Below are 19,461 nucleotides of genomic sequence, written 5' to 3' on the forward strand. Positions count from 1 at the left end.
GGGAAAGCCCTGCATGGGCATGTTTTCCAGGTGACTGGCCCACAGCAGGTGTGGAAACAGGAACAGTGACAAACTCAGGCAGACTTTTGTGTTTCTGGATCGTTACCACAGAAAATCCCATTGTGAAATCTGTGAATCCTGAAACGGTGGAGTGGAGAAGATCAGCCCACTCACATCTTCACAGGTATATTCAAGCCGGTCGGCCGTCCTCCCAGTGCCACAGAAACCCTCAGTCAGCTCAGGCAATGACCTTCGACCTGTAGCACTTACATGCTTTATAAGGTAGAGACTGATCAAGGATCACATCACCTCAGCTCTTCAATCGGCTCCACGAGGATGCCTTATCCACCGAGGATGCCTTATCCACCGAGGATGCCTTATCCACCGAGGATGCCTTATCCACCGAGGATGCCTTATCCACCGAGGATGCCTTATCCACCGAGGATGCCTTACCCACCGAGGATGCCTTACCCACCGAGGATGCCTTACCCACCGAGGATGCCTTACCCACCGCACCGGAACAGCTCAGCTCAGCACCACATCTCCCAGCAGCTGGTAAACAGACGGGGCCCACTCAGGATGAACCCACCCCTTCAAAACTGGATCCATGACTTCCTGACAAGCACACCTCAGTTTGTGCGGGACACAGGGACTCCACTTCCTGCCATTGAGGATGTCCACAAGAAGAGATGTCTACGCAGAGCACGCATCATTCTCAGGGATGCCTCTCATCCTGCCAATAAACTCTTCCAGCTCCGCCCCTCCAGGAGGCGCTACAGGACCCTTCAGACTAAAACCAGCAGGTTTAGGAAGATCTTCTTCCCCACAGCTGTCACCCCCCTATCCCCCCCAGTGACCATGATGTCATTCATTCTCAACATTCACCACACGCTCACATTGGTTACTGACATAGTCTCTGTTACACTGCCCACACTGTTAGTCCAGAGAGCCACGCTCCCACTGATGCACTCACAGCACTCTGTAGATGTTCACCTCACACTGCGACATCTGTATAAATGTAACACATCTGTATATCCTGTATAACAATATCCTCCTGAGCACCGGGCCGCCTCAGGGCTGAGTCTTGAGCCCTTAAACGTTCAATGTTTGGTACAAATCACATCATTAAGCACAGACACACAACAGCATCTGCTTTTTAAGGAGGCACACCCGAGTCCTCAGCACGTTCTACAGACGCTCCACTGACAGTGCTGACGGGCAGCATCTGTGCGCGTGCGCCCCGAGGAGAGCGGCGAGGTCGCCGAGAGGACCAGTGGGGCCACGGCGTCATCTGTTGAGAGCCCGACCACGGCCTGCTCTCACAGGAAACCTCTTTCCAACCGCCATCAGACTGCTGAACGAAGCAGCGGCCACTCTCGAGGTTACTACACAATCTGTCAACAAAACGTTTCAGCGCGATCATAATTTATCCGTTTGGATATTTACCACTGTGTTTATGACATTTGAGGCCCGTGTGTGTTTTTGTGTGAGCAGTGCTGAGTGACAACACAACGAATCCGAAACATCAAACAGCGAGCGCGAGGTTCACCAGTTTTTATTCAGCAGTCACCACACAGACCGTTTCTACGGCAACACACATCACGATGAACACACGATGAAGAAAATGCACGAGTTTCAGCTGGTTTCAGCGAAGAAAACAAAAACATGACGTCAACACAACATCGAAGAAAAGCTTTTATTTCTGACACATGTGAAACTTCACACTTTGACCTGAGCAGAGGAAACAAGAGCAGAGCGCACGGGTGGAGAAGAGCGCGCACGGGTGGAGAAGAGCGCGCACGGGTGGAGAAGAGCGCGCACGGGTGGAGAAGAGCGCGCACGGGTGGAGAAGAGCGCGCACGGGTGGAGAAGAGCGCGCACGGGTGGAGAAGAGCGCGCACGGGTGGAGAACAGCTCACCCATGTGCGCTGGGTGTTGTTTTAAAGATGCTTCGGTCACATGACCTGTAATAACGCTGTAAAACGCCGCAGTGCTCAGAGCTCGGCTTTAACACGAGCGTTTAGCGAGGCGGCAGAACCGTGATGTCACACAACACATCAGTCAAGAACCTGGAGGCGGGGCGTCGCCCTCCTCGGGAAGAGGCGGCTTCAGCGGTCCCGTGGTTACCATCAGAGCGGGACATCCTCAGGAACCCGAGGGTTGGAGCTCGACGCTCTGTGGAGGCTCTACGACGGGGCGTTTTATACAGCGTTTCCATGGAAACGCCAATGACATCACCGATGCGTTTACCTGCTGTCCTAGATTCAGCCGACACCGCGTTTGGATTCAACAGGCTACTCTGAATGTGATTGGACCGTGCGTTCTGTGGGTGGAGTCGTGAGCACACCTGGCAGGTACACAATCAACACAGAATGAGACGACAGCAGAAATCTGTATATGGAGGTCAAAGGTCACTTCCACTGCCAATCAAATCAGTTTGTTTCACTCTGAAATATCAACAATGAAGCTTCTGATTGGCCGCTGAGCGGAAACCACAGCGTGAGCGAGCGTTCAGGGGAAACAGGAAATGATGTCAGACTGTCAAAAGTTCTGCAAATTTCACTCCAATCGACTGTGCTTTGATTCTTTAACGAGCTCGTTAAAGCTCCTTGGACCTGATGCTCGGAGCGAGCGGTCACTGGATCGTGCTCCTGTTCCCCGCGTCGTCCACAGAGTAACACGCACGCCGTTTACACTCAGCAGCCTCACATTAAACCATGTTTAATAAAAAAAAGGTGGTGATTCCAACCCTTTGGTCTCCATAAACACGACGGTGGTCGGCAATCAAACCTGTGACCTTTCAGTTTCTCTGATCGGCCTGCAGCTTTTAAACTGACGCTCTCTGCTAAACGTGACGGCAGCGGGCGGCGTGATGGTGGACATGAGTGTAGAAAGGCTCGTGCACCTCATCACAGCCGGAGCAAGGACCCAGGCACCGTGTCGGACCGCCTGTTTGAATAACTGCAAACGTTCCTGTCCTGATTTGGAGGTGGTTGGGTGTGTGGGGACCACACACACACACACACACACACACACACACACACACACACACACACACACACACACACACACACACAAGTCTGGAATCATCAGGTCACCTCCTGTTCATCAGCTGAACACATTTAAAAGCTGGATTCTTTTCAGGCGACTGCTGCCGTCTCCACACGTTCTTCCACTCCACGAGGACCACAGGTCAAACGTGGTTGGTCAGTGGAACTTGCACAACAGTGGACAGCAGGAACATGAAGTCCTCTGAGCTCTCAGTGAAGCTGTGAGCTGTCTGCCCACAGGGACACGAGTCAGGAGTTTTATAGCTGAAGTTAGCCAAGGTACGTGATGGTTCCCGTGGAAACCCCGAGGGCTGACTGATGGAGCAGCAGCTTCATTTTTTTTACCTGTGCAAACCCCCGCAGCTCCAACCTGTGCTTCTGAGCCTGCAGGTCAGTAAACGCCTCTGCAGCAGAGGGTTAAAGCGGGCGCGTGCTCCTCTAATGACGCAGCCATGATCTGCTCCGTGTCCCCAGCACGCGGCACAAAGCCCTGAGGGGTCTCAGCTGACTGAGCTGTGGTTATGTCCTTCCTCACGTTAACACATCTGCCACACAGCGGAACAGTCGTTCACCTCTGACCCCGACACGCGGCTCACGTTACGAGCCCGCGCTCAGACATTACAGGAAACGCTCGGCCCGGCGCAGTGTTTAACCACCTCTTCTTCTCTCGCTCGTGTTGGTCGATCTCTGCAGCCCCAAAGGAAGCAGCAGGAAGTTTGTGATCAGAGAAACTGAAAGGCACGGCTCGCCGCCGCCGCTCCAACACGTCAAACGGCACGAGGGCGAATAAATAATAAACAGTATAAAGGAGGAGGAGTCTCGTTTGTTCTGACTCGGCGTTTGTTCACTTCCTGTCTGTTAAGACATTTTGGTTTGTAACACAAGGACTGGTTCACGGAGAGGACGTCGCCACGTGCAGGTCAGACTGAGCGTGGGACCCCAGGAGGAAACGGTTTCCACGGCAACATTTCACACTTTGCGTCGTCTCTCCAGCTGAACATCCTGATTTGGCAGCTGTGAGTTTTTGTTCTGAGACGAGGACGAAGGTCCGACGGGGGGAGGCGGGGCCGCGGGGCAGCGCCGACCCTTCCGCCCGGTCACCAGTAGAAGGAGCGGGACAGGAAGTTGGCGGCGGCTCCGAGCCAGCTGTTTCCGTCCTGCCCCGATCCCACTCGGCTCACCGCCTTGTCGGGCTCCTGAGATGGGCTCTCCTCCTCCGGCAGGTAGTCCGGCAGGTCCACGTTCTGCTCCACCTCCACAGAGCCGTCCTCCGGGAACGGGATCAGGACCTGCACACACGGACGGGAACGCACACGTTAGACGCGCTGCGATAGGCTGCACACCTGTTCTTTAAGAATGACCCCGCCCCTTGGTTTTTGTGCGTCTTCCTGTCAGTGAACTCGTGCCCGTCATCTTGCCACGCTCACAAACATGAGCTACACCCACTCCCACTGATCCCACTTTGATGGTGTTATCGGCCGGGTGTAGTAAACCCGGCTGGTGCTCCACCTGTGGGAGGCCCACAGTGGGTGCAAACTGGGTGTTACTGTGTGAGCAGGAAATGTTGTAACGTGAAGTCTTTGATGCAGCAGGCCTGAGTGGGCACTCCACAGTGACAGCCGGCTGAGCGAGCACATTTCTAACTACCAGGTGTGAGTGTGTCTCTGCTGCCCCCTGCTGGCCACACAGTGTCTCAGCTCTTTAAAGCCCACAGCTGACAGCACTGCTCCACCTTCTCTTCTGGTGCTTTTAGGTGCAACGTCAGAGCGAACGACGAAGCTGCGAGCACGAGAGCAAGCGTGACGTGCGAACGAGCTGAGAGCCAAACTGACCTCGTCTCCGTCTTCTCCTTTCACCACCTGCAGCGCCTTCATCACCTCGGTGGCGGCGATCGCGGACGCCAGAGCCTGAACACAAAAACACCGTCAGTCATTCACAGACGACCTCCTGAAACTCACATTTCAGCAGCTGATTCACAGAAAATGACAGAAAAACTTCAACAAAGGAACAAAAGCAGATTTCAGGAGGAAGCTGTGATCACGTGATTATACAGCGAGAACCACGAGGGGGCGTGGTCTGGTCTGACCTCGGCCGTCAGGTCCGAGCGGATGCGGACGATGCACCTCTTCGCGGCCATCTGGAAGGTGAAGCTGATCACGCCTTTGATCTTCAGCAGCGCCTCCTCACACATACTCCTCCGACTCTGCAGGGTCACAAAACAAAACGCTCATGACTCCTCCCACCGCCCACGCCAAGGGAATCATTACTGAGTGAAAGGCGCGCTGACCGAGTCGTCCAGGCCGTCGATGTGGAGGACGACGGTCTTGGCTCTCTTGTTGCTTGAGCCCAGGAAGAACTGGGCTTTACGGCGGCTGCTGACGGCCTCCTCGGCCGGTTCGGAGTCGGCGCTGCCGGACGCCTGCAGGAGCTCGTAGATCTCAGACGCCAGCAGCTTCGTCTCGCCGGGCGTGGTCGACCTGGATGGAAAGAGCAGAGCTGTGGAACCTCGTTTTCCCAGCAGCAGGAGCGTCAGCGCTCTGCTCACAGCGCTGCAAGTACGAGCGGGTGAGCAGGTTGGTCTCTACGTACACGTCACTGATATCGACGAGATAAAGCGCCACGATCAGCAGCGACTCACGACATTCCTTCTTCCTTTATTCTCCTCTAAACTTGTTTCTTAGAGCTCACAGCAAACAGGAAGTCACTTTGCTACTGTGCTTGCAGAAACCTGGATCAGCTCCATCAGACTCACTTCTGCATGACGTTCTGGAGGCTCAGCATCATCCCCAGCTCCGCCCTCAGCTTCTCCCGGTTGGCTCGACATTCTGCCAGGTAACGGATCGCCTGGAAGGACACCCGGAAAGAGTCAGAAACTGAATCAGAGAGACGGCTTCCCACACCAAACTCTATTCAAATATCGTCTGATTTAAAATAACAGATTCTGTTGCTGTTCGAGGCGTTTCAGCGCCGACGACCAGCAGCCTCCAACTCGTTCTGATGTTTGGGTTCAGACACCTGGAGCAGATCTTTGTACACAACAGGTGTTACATCAAGCTGAGCTGATCCGGGTGTCTGAAATCCTCATGTAAGCTCCGCCCTCTCTCTATTGGACAGAGTCTATGTGTTTCCACTGGACTGTGAGCTCACCAGCAGGGCGGAGTAGACCACCTGAGGGTTGGGGTGGTCCAGGAACAGGATGAGTCCGGGCAGGCAGCCCTGGTCCTGGACGATGGCCCTGCGGTTCATGGGGTCGGCGGCCAGGTCCCTCAGCTGGTTGACCACGGCCAGCGCGTCCGGCTCGGCGGTCATGGCTGCTGCCGTTCACTCGCCCATAAAAGAAGCAGCTGAGGGGCGAGCAGAGTAAGGTATTCTACGTCATTTATTTTCCTCTCACGACCTCTGACCTCTGAGAAACCCCAGACCATGAATATCACGGGAAACAGAAAACGTGTTTCCCTCACACACATTTTACTGTATTCACAGCCTGACAACAGCCTCTAAGAGCTTTACATCAGAAGGTAAACAGCATGACCTGGTGACCTCAGGATCAGAGGCAGCACGGGGGCGAGGAGATACGAGGACCGTAGTCAGACAGTTTTTATTAGACCCTGTGTCAGATTAAGTATTTTTAATCATCACAGAGGGCGTGGGACCGATTCAGGAAGGTCAGTGCAGGTGTTGCACTACGAACCAGAGCTGTGAGAAACTAGCAATGTTTCCTCTGTTTCTATTCTAGTTCACCTGGTCTTCATTTTCACATCTACGTTAACTGGACGCTTTGTCACATCGCGCTCTAGTTTTCAGTTTAGTTGTAGTTAAGCTTGGTGCTGCTGGGGTGTTGGACAGCACAGTCCCATCAGCAGGAGGTAAGCCTTAGACCCTCGCTCTTGTTTGGAAACGACCCGGCCCCTCTCGTTTCCTCTCATCCTCCTCTGCAGCCGGTGATGGCTGTCCTGGTTCTGCAGCAGTGGGTGGAGAGGATGCTGGAGATGAAGCTCATCTGTGGGAGGACTCGTAGGAGACGCAGCTGGATGCAGGTGTCTGTAATAACCCGTCAGAGCGTTCAGCAGAGATATTAATGAGAGCACATCTGAGGCTGTAGAGGCCGGAGGGCTGTTTCCTGCTGGTGTCCGGCCTCCAGCTGATAAACTCATGTTGGATCTAAAGCTTCATGAACAGACACAGGAACGTCTTCCTTAGAGGAGCCTCGCTGATGATGATGAAGAGAAATGCTTGCTGCTCTATAAACGCTCTGATATATTTGATTCTGACAGCTGTCAGACTGAAGTCTGGATGGACCCACCTGTCCTACCTCCCTGTATTTCATGTCAGTTGTTAATGTGCTGCCGAACCGACCGGAAACCTCCCCCGTGTCTGCCGTTTCTCCGTTATTGCGTCTTTGATCGTGTTTCTTTCTACAGAAGCCGGAAGAAGCTAAATCAGCTGATTCTCGCGCTAACTTTGGAGCCGGCCTGCGGTCGCGGCTCAGCGCGGGTCTCAGGCGCTGTGTTCGGCTGCCCGAGCCCCGGGAGCACTCACCTCTCTGACGGACACCGAGCGCCGGCTAGCGGCTAACTGGTCGCGTGGGCTGTCCGGTCGGCCTCTCCTCCGGCAGCCTCGCGCGGTGGTGACGAATCCGCACCTCTTCGGGGTTCGCGTGCGCGCGGATTTTCAGTCTCCGGCGCCGTTAACGACTCGAGGAAAACGCCGTGAACCGAAGCAGCAATGCTTCCTGCTAAACGCCACCCGGCCGTCCACGGCGCAACATCAAAGCCTGCGATTGGCTGAGCCGAGACCACCTGATCGCGCCGACCAATGAGCTGCTTTGTTCCTACAGCTAATGGCGCCGCGCCCTGAAGGAACCGGAAATTGACGCAGGATCAGCTGGAGACAAAAACGTCACATTTATCTGAGTTTTAAAAAGTGGATTTAAAACACTTCCATGAGCTCATTTCCTGTTTTCACCTGTGGCACTATCTCACCTGCACATTTCTATCACGTGTTGGAGAAACTGTGGCCGTAGTAAAGCAGTTTAGCTTCCTGTTGTGAACACTGGAGGTGCGCAGAGCTGGCTCCGAGTGAGATGCTCACAGGAGGAAGCATATCCTGCCCGGTGACATTAATTTGGTGGCAGTTTCTACCAGAGTAAACATGTTTGCCTGGAAGCTCTCCTGGACCCGTGCGGGATGAAAATGAAGTGATCGGAGCTCCTGTGACTCCGAAGATTTAGCTTCGTGAAATGTTTCAAGTTTCTGTACAAAATAAATCAGCTGATCCTGAGGAGCTCAGCTCAGAGTTGACTCATAGACAAACACGTTTTATTAAAGCAAACATCAACCACTGTTTAACATCAGACTTCAGGTAGCAGGTAAATGTGGAGCCAGTTACAGATCTGCAGGTGACGCTTTGTTGCTGCTTTGTCTTCATTGAACCCACACACCGTCAGACAGCCACGATCGTTCTGCATTTCCAGAGAAAATGAGTCATTGCGAGCTTTTACCGCGTGATTCTGGGTGACATGACGCGCACATGAATGCGGACTGCGGAGGTTTTCTCCTCAACCTGATTTTTTAAATCCCTGCATTAATATTTTCTTTGGACTTCGCTTTTAAACACACTAAAACAAATGTGTGCGAATTGAGGAAGTGACGAAGCACGTGACTGTGGCAGAGTGCACGTGTCAGCGTTCAGTGCTGTCCAGCAGAGGGCAGCAGAGGGCCACGCACAGGTGCCCAACAGCCTTTGTTTATGTCACTAGAACAAAAACACCCAAACAGGCACCAGGTGACAGCTGCCCTCACTGCTGTATCTGCTTCGTCTACATTTTTATTAGGGAGGAAACATTTTCAAAATTGAAAATATGATCGAGGGCTGTTTTTCCAGCTGCTTCAGTCCAGCAGGTGGAGACAAAGCCAAAGACTGTAGTGCAAAGATGAGAGGAGAGCGTGAGGAGCTGCTGCAGCGTTCTGCTGTAAAACCAGCCCCTGACCTGCACACACCGCTGCTGATGACCCCCAGAATAAACTGTAAGGTTTGTGTGTGACTGTGAGGGTGGAGGGGGCGGTGGTGCAGAAGGAGTCCGATTGAGCTGACTGAGCGAGGACAGCTGTGGATGAAGAACGAAGAGCCGGGCGCTGTTCGCTGAGCTGAGGGAGGAACAGCTGCCGTGCTGCGAGGCCCACAGTGACAGCAAAGCCACAGTCGCTGCACAAAAAGCTTGTCAGGAAGGAGACGCACAAACAGCTGGTGCTGAACACGCAGCAGCTCTTCATCTGCTCCAGCAGGTCCAAACACATCTAGTACAACTCCAGCTTCACTACAAGCACGCCTCCCTTCATACTGCACGAAAAGCACATTCTAGCCGCAGGTCGTCGAGTCTGCAGGATCCCCCGCTGCACCGCGAGGCCTAGACTGTGATTTCAGAATCATCAGAATCGTGTTTATTGGCCAAGTATATGTGCAGACACATACAGGGAATTTGGTTCCGGTAGATGGTGGCTCTCAAGCACAGCACGCACACACACACACACACACACACACACACACACACACACACACACACACACACACACACACACACACACACACACACACACACGCTGTGTAAATCAACTATAAATAACGAATCTAAACTTGTATACATAAAATACAGAAATGAATGAGGTGGAGTGAATACTACAAAATGTACATAAGGTGCAGCTGCAGTCTGGCAGTGGGAGCAGTGTGACAGGTCAACTGTTAAGAAGGGACTTGTTGAGGTTGCAGCAGCTTCATTTACAGATTACTCAAACAAGCCGGCAGCTACGGTTATTTAACGATAATATTAAGAACTCTGCAGACGGTCGGAACAGCGAATGAGCTCGTGCGCACAAGCCTGAATACACCGGGAGGGTTGCATCAGGAAGACGTTTGACCCAGGATAACAACAACTGTCTCCATGGAAACTGTGCTACTGCTGGCCAAAGGGGGTGGGGCTGTGAGATGATTAATGTTATCAGTGTGCACGCCTCACAGGTTGGAGACAAGAAGAACAGGAAGTGTGAAGTAAGTGGGACAGAGTGGAGATTGGAGCAGAAAAGAGTGGAAGGTCTTTGGTGTGTCTGTGGACAGAGGAAAGAGGAGAATGAGGAAGAACAATGAGCAGGCAGGTGTAACGGCAGGACAGGTGTGCAGCAAACACAGGAAAGGATGTGCAGCAGCTTTAAGGACACAGGTGGAAATGTACTCATGAATGAAGAGAGGCTGCTGAGAAGGTGAAGGAGCATTTAAGGAGCTGATGAATGTAGAAAATAAAAGAGGAGGATGGAGGACAGTCAACGAATCAGGAAGTGCAGAGGATTAGGAAGGAGGAAGCGAGGGCAGCTGAGGATGAGCTACAGTAACTACAGAGAGTTAAACCACCATGAAGATATAGGAAAGAGCTGCTGTAGGTTAAGGGAGGTGACGGAGAAGTTCAGAGAAGGTGGATCAGAGAAAACAGATGATTGGCTGCTGAGAGAGGAGCTGTGGTCCTGCATGAGGGAGTCAGGAGGAGGACATGTATGAGGACAGAGACGGTGAATCTGCAAGGAGCAGAGGAAGTGAAGGTAGAGTTTAAATACCTCGGGTCAACCGTCCACAGCAGCAGAGGACAGAGATGTACAGTAAGTGCTCCATCCTCCCTCCTCACAGGGATTCAACTGCTGCTCACAGTCTGTGAACCAGGAGGAAGAGGAAGTGAGAGAAGTGAGACTCAAAGAGGAGACAGAGGGCGACATCATCCAGTAGGCGGGGCTCTCCTTCTGCACTGTGTTTAACCATTGTGTCAATAATAAGTGCTGCTGTGAAGAGAACAATTCTCAGACTGAATGTTGAACATCAGCTAGTTTCTCCTGTTGATTTAAACCTTGTTGTACAGATGGAACATTGGCTGTGGATTATTCTTGCTGCTCTTTTCTTTGGTGAGATACAAACATCAACATGTTTCCTCTGCTTAAATAAATGTGTGAGTCTGATTAATGGTGAGTTTTTAATCATGTTTATTGATCCATCTCTTCCTCTGCATGTTCTGTTCTTCCTCAGAGTGTAAAGGAGAAGACAAAGTGATCCAGGAACAAGGAGATGTCATTGCTGCTGAAGGAGACACAGTTACACTTGGATGTACATTTGAAACAACAAGAACAGGCCCCACTTTGTTCTGGTATAAACAAGAAGTGAACAGTTACCCGAAGTATATGCTGAAATCTTTCTCAGAAACAACAGAAAAATCTGAAGAGTTCAACAACGACAGATTTGATGCTAAAATCAACAAGAAAGAAAATTCAGTTCCTCTGAAGATCCAGAAGCTTCAGCTGTCTGACTCTGCTGTGTACTACTGTGCTCTGCAGCCCACAGTGACAGGAAACAGCAAAACTCTGTACAAAAACCTTTGGAGCAAAGACAACAGAATACTCCACAACATCCACTAGAGGGAGCCACACACTGTTAAACCTCTGATTCTTGTGTCATTGGACTGATGACAAAGACAACAGAGAAATGAAGCAGTAAAGATCAGAGACAGAGCTGCTGTGGAAGGAAACTTTATTTATAAAGATCCTTTCACATCGACACGTCAAACAGCTCGTACAGTTTGTTAGTGTCAGCTCTAAAGACGGAAACGTTTAAAAAGATGTGAACTGAAAACAAAGCATGCTTGAAACACAAAGTTCAACATCTGAGTTCAATCCAAAAATCACTGAGGACACAAACCAAACATCTTCCACTAAACGTTCAGGTGCAAACAGAGTGATGGAGGTAAAGAAGAAAACCTCGATGCAGGCGGAAGATCAGAGCTGCATCTTTGTCATATTTACACTGTTGCCTCTGATTCTACTGAAGCAGAGACGTCATCGAACATGTTTTCTTCCAGAGTCTCAAAGAAATCCTACAAAACAGCTTTTATAGAAAACAGAGTGTGAAACAGCTGCGAGGTTATCATCTATAATCTGTCTGAGCCTGCAGGTCCCCGATCGCCGTGGCGATGGTGGAGAGCCATGAGGCGGCGCTTCAGTCCCTGCTGACTGTGCTCAGTCACAGTCAGGGGGGTGCGCCCTCTCCTTTTTCAAATATCACTGAAATATCGAAGGTCACCTCAGCCCGTTTCATTTTCTCATGAAAGTTGGTTTCCTTGGAGACCACCTGGGCAACGTGGCGCGCGCCGCTGCCCGAGGAGGCGGGAGCAGCTCAGCCGCCTCTCATCACTCCAATAAAACTGCAGTTATGTATTCAGTGACACGTTATTTAGCTTTCACTGTGCGGTCTATTTCCATTTTTACTTCAGTCAACTAAAATTTTAGCTCAGCTCGAGTTTCTGCAGTTGAGGAAATGTTAGAACAGCCCTGCATGAACCCTTCAGGTCACCAACTGTCACACTCGTCAAACCCAGTAACATGAATTAAAGCCACGAGTGTTTCAACATGTCTGTGAAGGTTCTCGGTCATCCAGGTCATCCTAGTCTAAGAAAAGCGCCGGGACGCCTTTAAGACGTTTCATCCGAGAAGCCCAGTGGGAGTTTCCCCCCAAGAGGGACAATGACCCCCTGATGATAGTCCACCTAATCACATGGGCCATGGCGTGAAAGCGGGTGTGGGTCCCAATCAGCCAGGGTTTCAGGTGAGCTCACTGTGAAACCTGGCCCACCTTATCATGTGACTTCCTGAGGTCAGATGGCCCAGGATGTGAGTGGGCGTTAAGGCGTCTGGGGAGGGATCTCAAAACTGGATTATAGATGGCAGACAGTTGGTGTGGTAAGCCCCGCCCTCTGTCCTCTCTGTCCAAAATGTGAACATTGGCATCCTCAGAGAGTGACCTTTGACCTTTAGCTGCAGGTATACTGATGAGTCTTGTCCTGTAGGGCTTAAATCCGTGACTCTCCACCAGTTGCTCTTAGAACTGAAGAAGCTTCTCGGATTAAACGTCTTCAAGGCAACTTAAAGACGTCCAAAGGTTTCCTTTCAAAGCTCCTCAGATCAACGTTTAAACAGCTGCGTGTCGAACATCAGTGAAACGTCAGCACAGCTGCACAGTCGCCTCTCAGAAGAACAGCTTCACTTCCATCTCTTCATCATATCACAACTCACCACCTCTCATTCATACTAACAGAGTTCCAAGACTCGACGTGATGTTGTCTAGAAGAAGAAAAGTAAATTAATACATGAGCACGCCTCCCCCAAGTCAAACTGATCATGTGACCAACCTCACCGAGCGACTCCAACAAACTGAGTCTAAAAAGTGTGTTTGAACCTGAATGCATTCTTGGACTACGACTTCTCCCCCGTGTGAGTCTTCATGTGGCGTAACATGTGATTGCTCCGTGCGAACGTTTTCCCGCATGTTTTACAGGAATACGGCTTCTCGCCTGTGTGGATCCTCATGTGGACGTACAGATTCCCGCTCTGACTGAAGGTCTTTCCACACGTCAGGCAGGAGTACGACTTCTCCTTAGTGTGGATTATCATGTGGCGCAGCATGGTGCTCTTTTGAGTAAAGCTTCTCTGACATATTTTACAGGAATGCGGTTTCTCTCCTGTGTGGATTTTGCGATGCTCTTTGACTTGGCATTTTTTCTTGAAGGCTCTTCCACAAACATCACACTTTAAAGTCTTTTTACCTGCGTCAGAGTTCTTCTGACGCGCTAACATGCGAGCGTGTGCAGGATTGTTACAGTGAATTCGATATATAATTCTAGTCGGTCCCGAGTCTGCACTCCTGCCTCCTTCCTGATCCTGGCTCTCAGCTCCAGCAGAGCTGTGACAGAGGAGCTGCTCCTCGTCTCCTCCTGGTTCACTGTGCTCTCCTTCCTCAGCAGCAGTCACCATGAAGGTATCCGTCTCCTCCTTCAGTCCCAGCTGCTCTCCCTCCTGACTGCTGCACAGTTCCTCCTGTTCCTCTTTAATCTGTGGAGGTTCTGGTTCCTCCTGCTCCACACTGGAGCTCCTCTCCTGGTTCCAGAGCTGCTGCTCAGGGAGAACCTCCTCCTCCTCCTTACAGACATGTTCCTGTGGGACGTCTGGTGGACAGAAACATAAATATGGCTCCTTTTAATCAGTAACGAGGCTCTGCAGTAAAAGCTAACTGGACTGGTTCCTGTGTCCTCTACCCGACACGCCGTCAAACAGCAGTTAGCTGCTGTGACAGCGGCCACATGCTGCTCACAGCGGAGGTTATAACTGTGTCAAACAGGGACTCCGTGATTTAAAGGCAGGTTTTAGATGAAGACACAGACTCACCTGCTGTGTGCAGCTTGATTTGGGGTTTCCAGGTGATATCCAGCAGTCTGCGCTGACGGTCGATCTCTTCCTCGTACTGGACGATCGTTTTTTCAAACTCCAAGAATATTTGTTCAGCAGCAGCAGTTAGTCGCTCGTTGATGAACTCTCTCAGATACTGAACTGAAGGCATCGTTGCTGCCGCAGCTCACACACAGCACACTCTCTGCTCACAAAACGGGGCTTCCGCCTCTTCTTTGTATACTTCCGCCTGGTGTCACACAGTCAAGTTCCGGCAGAAGGGCGCACTGAGCTTTGTTCCGCCTCTGCAGCTCCTTGCGCCTGCAGATTTGAGATCGGACGTGTTCTTCATGAGCAAAATACAGAAATACACACGAACAGAGTCATGAAACAATTCTAAAACAAAACAGAAAGTAAAAAACATTATTATGTAATAACATAAATGAAAAACATGTTAACAGTTGAGCAAACCTGACACACACATGGTCTTGATGGAGTCCATCTGTTACCACGATTATTAATCAAACCTAAGATCAACCATGAAATCTATGAAACGTGTTTGAGGCCCTGAAGGTCTCCAACATTCAGTTTTTCTCATTAAGTTATTGATGAAGAAATGTTTGTAATTTGAGCTCATGAAATGCTTTTCTTAAATGTAGACTTAGTATAAACGTTTGAATGTAACCTTATAAACAGTCTGCCAACTCTGAACCTGATCTGTGCCAACCTCAAACTGTTCAGTCAACTTAATCTGATTTATAGCATCAAATCACAACAGCTGTTTTTAGGCACTTTATATTGTAAAGTCAAGACAATAATACAGAGAAAACTCAACAATCAGATGACCCACTGTGGGAAAGCACTTTGGTGACAGTGGGTTTGATGTGAGAGGAGGAAGACAGGACAAAAGAAGCGAAGAAGAAACACTCAGTGCATCATGGGAATGCCGAGGAGAATATATTATATTAGTACATTATGTGGTCTGAGTTTGTGTGAGAGTGATCCCAGTGATGAGGGTTACTCAGGCCCGGACTGGTGGTTGGTTCCAGATTTGGAACGTCCAAACCTCGCTTAACAGATAATCACACTTATGGACACGTTCTCTCCATATCAGACTGCCTTATCAACGGAGGGAAATGTACTAGCCTGTGTGTGAAGCAGGCAGCGTTGGACCCAAACACAGACGCGTCGGGCAAGCAAAAAGTAAACTCAAAAGCAGCTTTACTGCTGAACACAAGGATTACAACATTAACTAATGTGGGACTACAAAACAAACCAGGCAGATTGCAGGACACACGGAGGACGGAGACGTTGACATGAATACACAGAAGGACAACGAGGACGTGAGAAGACACGAGGAACAGCTGACGTGAATTATTAACATGACGCCACAGGAGAAACATGGGCTGCGTCCCAATTCAGGGTCTGCACGCTTGAAGTACGCGCACTACGCGCACTACGCGTACTACGTACGGTGCGTACTATGAGTACGAGAAGTGCGGAAGTGAGAGGCGTGTGAAATGGGACGGTCTAGCCTGCGTCGCGCTGTTCCGGTTGCCTAGCAACCATGATACTAACCGCGAGAAACGTTACATCTTTGTGTGACAGAAACGAAGGAGAAAAATGTTTTGTTGGTCATTCATTTTTGTCATGACATCACTTTGATTAGCTGAGTATCTGAGGCTGAGACCACCGGACTGTAAATGTGTGTGTGTGTGTGTGTGTGTGTGTGTGTGTGTGTGTGTGTGTGTGTATTACAGCAGTGAGCTTGAACTTGAAAGATTCAAGTTGCAGTTATTTATATTTCCTATCACCTTAAATCTTCACTCAAAAGTGTATGTACATATGTCTTATACATAAGACACAAATATTGTTCTTTTAATATGTTGGCATTACTAAATTTGGCTCAATGCTTACATACATGTGTAGAAAGCAAATGTACGAGCTGTGATAACTGTGTCTGATAGAATGAAGAGTAGACTGATATATGAAATATTCCTTTATTGGGTGAGAAAATCAGACCATGTCATAACTGCTGTAAGTCACACAGAATAGATATCAGAGCCTTAAACAGGCTGACGTCTGCTAAATGGGTCAAACTGGCAGAAAGTCTACAAACACATAACATCCTTATAGAATATGATGTAACACTATAGATCAACTTAGCTCTTATGACTGACTTTAATTATCCATAAATCATCACAGTCTCTGTAAGATTAAGGTCGACTATATATATCTGTAAAGGCTTTAAAACCAAGTTAGTACAAACATCACTAACGTCACATGACTTTGCCGACATGTGGTCAACAGTAATGTTTAAATGTTCTTCATTATTAAACATTTGAACATCATATTCAGTACTTACTTTTAAAAGTTTACTCTTCAGCCGTATTATTCGGCAAAACTATCCACACCCGCCGCCGCGCTATGAATTGTGGGATATATGGGCCCATGAAGTGTCCACCGGACCACGCTTCAAATTTGGGGGTGATTCTGGGAAGATGGCGGAGTGAGCGGTCCAACTTGAGGGCTCCGAGGCTTTTCCTGAAAAGAACCTTCTTTATGTTTTGACTGCAGTCAAGTAAACCGGAGTTAGAAGCAGACTAGTTACTGTATCCTTCATCTCTAGAACTCAAAACCTTCCTCCCTGTGTTTCTCTCTGTCTTTCTCAATACTTTCCATACTTCCTAGTACGCGCCGTACGTAGTACGCAAACTGCGCGGACTAGGAAGCGTGCGGTCGCTGGATTGGGACATGACGCCATGACGGGGAAACAGAATGGAACACAAAGAGGGAAACGAGACACAAGGACTCACACAAGCACACAGAGGGAATCTAACAATCAAAATCTGAACAACAACCCAGGCACTATAGTATAAACTCCAGACTAACAGAGTGGATTTGTTAGGACATAAATTATAATAATGAAAAAACACAAGAAAACTCAAAACACTGGGAGAACTGACCCAGGACCAGCAGATCATCAGCTTTGCCTCTGAGTTTATCTGGAGGAAGAGTTCTCAGTGGGAAACATTTCGTCGCTCATCCAGGTGACTTCTTCAGTCTCAGCTGACTGCAGCTTTCCCCGATCTTATAAACAGCACATCAAGAAGGCCCTGAGTAAATGTGGTTATCCCAGCTGGACTTTTGTCAAAGCTGGGAAGGCGCCAAAAGAAAGCTCCAGCTGATCCAGGAGAGAAGAACAACCACTGCATAAGAGAAAACCTGCAGTGATCCCGTACGTGTCAGAGTATCGGAGCAGCTGAGACACATTTTTTCTAAACACCGGGTCTCTGTGGCTTTTAAACCCCAAAACACGCTGCGCCAAAAACTGGTCCACGGATCGGGTCCCCGACACAAACAGAGTAACATAGTGTACGCTGTTAAGTGCAGGAGGACTGGCAGGATTTATACATCGGGGAAACCAAACAACCTCTGGCTACAACACAGCAGAGCCACCTCATCAGGACTCTGCAGTCTGTTTACACCTACAGGCCAGTGGACACTCTTTCAATGATGAGGAAAAAAACCCCCTGGATTAACGGAGATGTTCGCGCGGCACTGGCGGCACGGAGCACCGCCTTTGCCTCCGTGAACACATCGGACTACAAACACGCACATTACCAACTCCGGAAGACGATCAAAGCAGCCAAACGTGAGTACAGGGACAGGGTGGAGCAACAGTTTGACAACCCGCGGAGTATGTGGCAGGGACTAAACACGATCACAGACTTTAGAGGGAAAACCAGCACACCGCAGACCACGGCCTCTCTGTGTGAGGATCTAAACGTATTCTACGCTAGATTCGACACAGCGAACACCATGAGACCGGACAGTGTGCGCACCGTGGATGACGTCAGTGCGCACACTGTGTCTGAGGAGGATGTGCGGAGGTGCTTCAGGAAGGTGAACGCGCGCAAAGCTACAGGTCCGGACGGGATTCCCGGCCGCGTCCTCAGGTCATGCGCGGCTCAGCTGGCTGGAGTGTTCACGCACATCTTCAACCTTTCCCTCTCTCTGTCTGTAGTCCCAGCCTGCTTCAAAATGGCCACCATCGTCCCTGTACCCAAATCCTCCACCATCTCCTCATTGAACGACTGGCGACCTGTAGCCCTGACCCCCATCGTAAGCAAATGCTTCGAGAAGCTGGTCAGGGACTTCATCTGCTCTGCACTACCCGACTCACTGGACCCTCTACAGTTCGCATACCGCCACAACAGGTCCACTGATGATGCCATAGCCCTGACACTACACACTGCCCTGTCACACCTGGAGAAGAGAGACACGTATGTGAGGATGCTGTTTGTAGATTACAGCTCAGCATTCAATACCATCGTTCCCTCGAAGCTGGACAGGAAACTGCAGGATCTAGGACTGAGCAGCTCCCTCTGCAGCTGGATCCTTAGCTTCCTGTCTGACAGACGCCAGGTGGTCAGACTGGGCAGCATCACCTCATCCCCCATCACACTGAACACTGGTGCTCCACAGGGGTGTGTACTGAGCCCTCTCCTGTACTCACTCTACACCTACGACTGCACAGCCACTAACAGCTCCAACATCATTGTGAAGTTTGCAGACGACACTACAGTGGTGGGTCTTATCACCAATGGTGATGAGACGGCTTACAGGGAGGAGGTCAGCGCCCTGACCCACTGGTGTCAAGACAACCATCTCACCCTCAACGTCGCAAAGACAAAGGAGTTGATAGTGGACTTCCGGAGGTGCAGAGAAGTACACACCCCCATCACCATCAACGGCGCTGCTGTGGAGAGAGTGAGCAGCTTCCGGTTCCTTGGAGTACATCTGGCTGAGGATCTTACGTGGTCAGTACACACAAACAAAACAGTGAAGAAGGCGCAGCAGCGCCTCTTCTTTCTCAGGAGACTGAAAAGATTCGGCATGAGCCCCCGCATCCTCAGGACCTTCTATCGCTGTGCCATTGAGAGCATCCTCACTGGATGCATCACCACCTGGTACGGCAACAGCACCGCCTACAACTGCAAAGCTCTCCAGCGAGTAGTGCGGTGCTCTGAACGGATAATTGGAGGTGAGCTTCCCTCCCTCCAAGACATCTACAGGAAGCGCTGCCTGAGGAAAGCGGGGAGGATCATCAAGGACTCCAGTCACCCCAGCCAGAAACTGTTCAGGCTGCTTCCATCAGGAAG

General features: G+C 50.3%; 2 protein-coding genes across 4 annotated transcripts; both read right to left on the reverse strand.

The window, feature by feature from the left end:
* Positions 1 to 1,539: 1,539 nt before the first annotated feature.
* On the reverse strand, positions 1,540 to 10,696 carry LOC146686829 (armadillo repeat-containing protein 1-like). 2 transcript variants are annotated; one of them, XM_085440279.1, is made up of 7 exons: positions 10,652 to 10,696; positions 6,198 to 6,394; positions 5,803 to 5,894; positions 5,338 to 5,527; positions 5,137 to 5,253; positions 4,883 to 4,957; positions 1,540 to 4,339 (listed from the first exon to the last, which is right to left on the reverse strand). In XM_085440279.1, exons 2-7 carry the CDS (start codon positions 6,357 to 6,359, stop codon positions 4,148 to 4,150), a joined length of 828 nt encoding a protein of 275 aa, XP_085296405.1. In that variant the 5' UTR covers positions 6,360 to 6,394; positions 10,652 to 10,696; the 3' UTR covers positions 1,540 to 4,147. The 2 variants fall into 2 exon arrangements, with proteins under 2 accessions (XP_085296405.1, XP_085296404.1); XM_085440278.1 differs by lacking the exon at positions 10,652 to 10,696 and adding an exon at positions 7,590 to 7,837.
* Positions 10,697 to 11,592: 896 nt separating this feature from the next.
* Positions 11,593 to 14,567, reverse strand: LOC146686830 (uncharacterized). Of its 2 annotated transcripts, XM_085440275.1 has the most exons (3): positions 14,297 to 14,567; positions 13,311 to 14,076; positions 11,593 to 13,195 (listed from the first exon to the last, which is right to left on the reverse strand). In XM_085440275.1, exons 1-2 carry the CDS (start codon positions 14,466 to 14,468, stop codon positions 13,328 to 13,330), a joined length of 921 nt encoding a protein of 306 aa, XP_085296401.1. In that variant the 5' UTR covers positions 14,469 to 14,567; the 3' UTR covers positions 11,593 to 13,195; positions 13,311 to 13,327. The 2 variants fall into 2 exon arrangements, with proteins under 2 accessions (XP_085296401.1, XP_085296400.1); XM_085440274.1 differs by having other exon boundaries at positions 11,593 to 14,076.
* Between the last annotated feature and the right edge of the window lie 4,894 nt (positions 14,568 to 19,461).

Source organism: Copadichromis virginalis, linkage group LG18, assembly GCF_057382275.1.
Source record: "Copadichromis virginalis isolate Kocher_CV1m ecotype Utaka linkage group LG18, C_Virginalis_male_GT1.1, whole genome shotgun sequence".
Classification (NCBI taxonomy): Eukaryota; Metazoa; Chordata; class Actinopteri; order Cichliformes; family Cichlidae; genus Copadichromis; species Copadichromis virginalis.

Excerpts from the sequence above, each read along its gene's own strand:
- LOC146686830 (XM_085440275.1), bottom strand. The coding sequence starts at position 14,468 with ATGCCTTCAGTTCAGTATCTGAGAGAGTTCATCAACGAGCGACTAACT. Across the intron at positions 14,077-14,296 it reads AATCAAGCTGCACACAGCAG|ACGTCCCACAGGAACATGTC; the intron begins GTGAGTCTGTGT and ends TCTGTCCACCAG.
- LOC146686829 (XM_085440279.1), bottom strand. The coding sequence starts at position 6,359 with ATGACCGCCGAGCCGGACGCGCTGGCCGTGGTCAACCAGCTGAGGGAC. Across the intron at positions 5,895-6,197 it reads TGGTCTACTCCGCCCTGCTG|GCGATCCGTTACCTGGCAGA; the intron begins GTGAGCTCACAG and ends GTGTCCTTCCAG. Across the intron at positions 5,254-5,337 it reads TCGACGGCCTGGACGACTCG|AGTCGGAGGAGTATGTGTGA; the intron begins GTCAGCGCGCCT and ends GTGACCCTGCAG.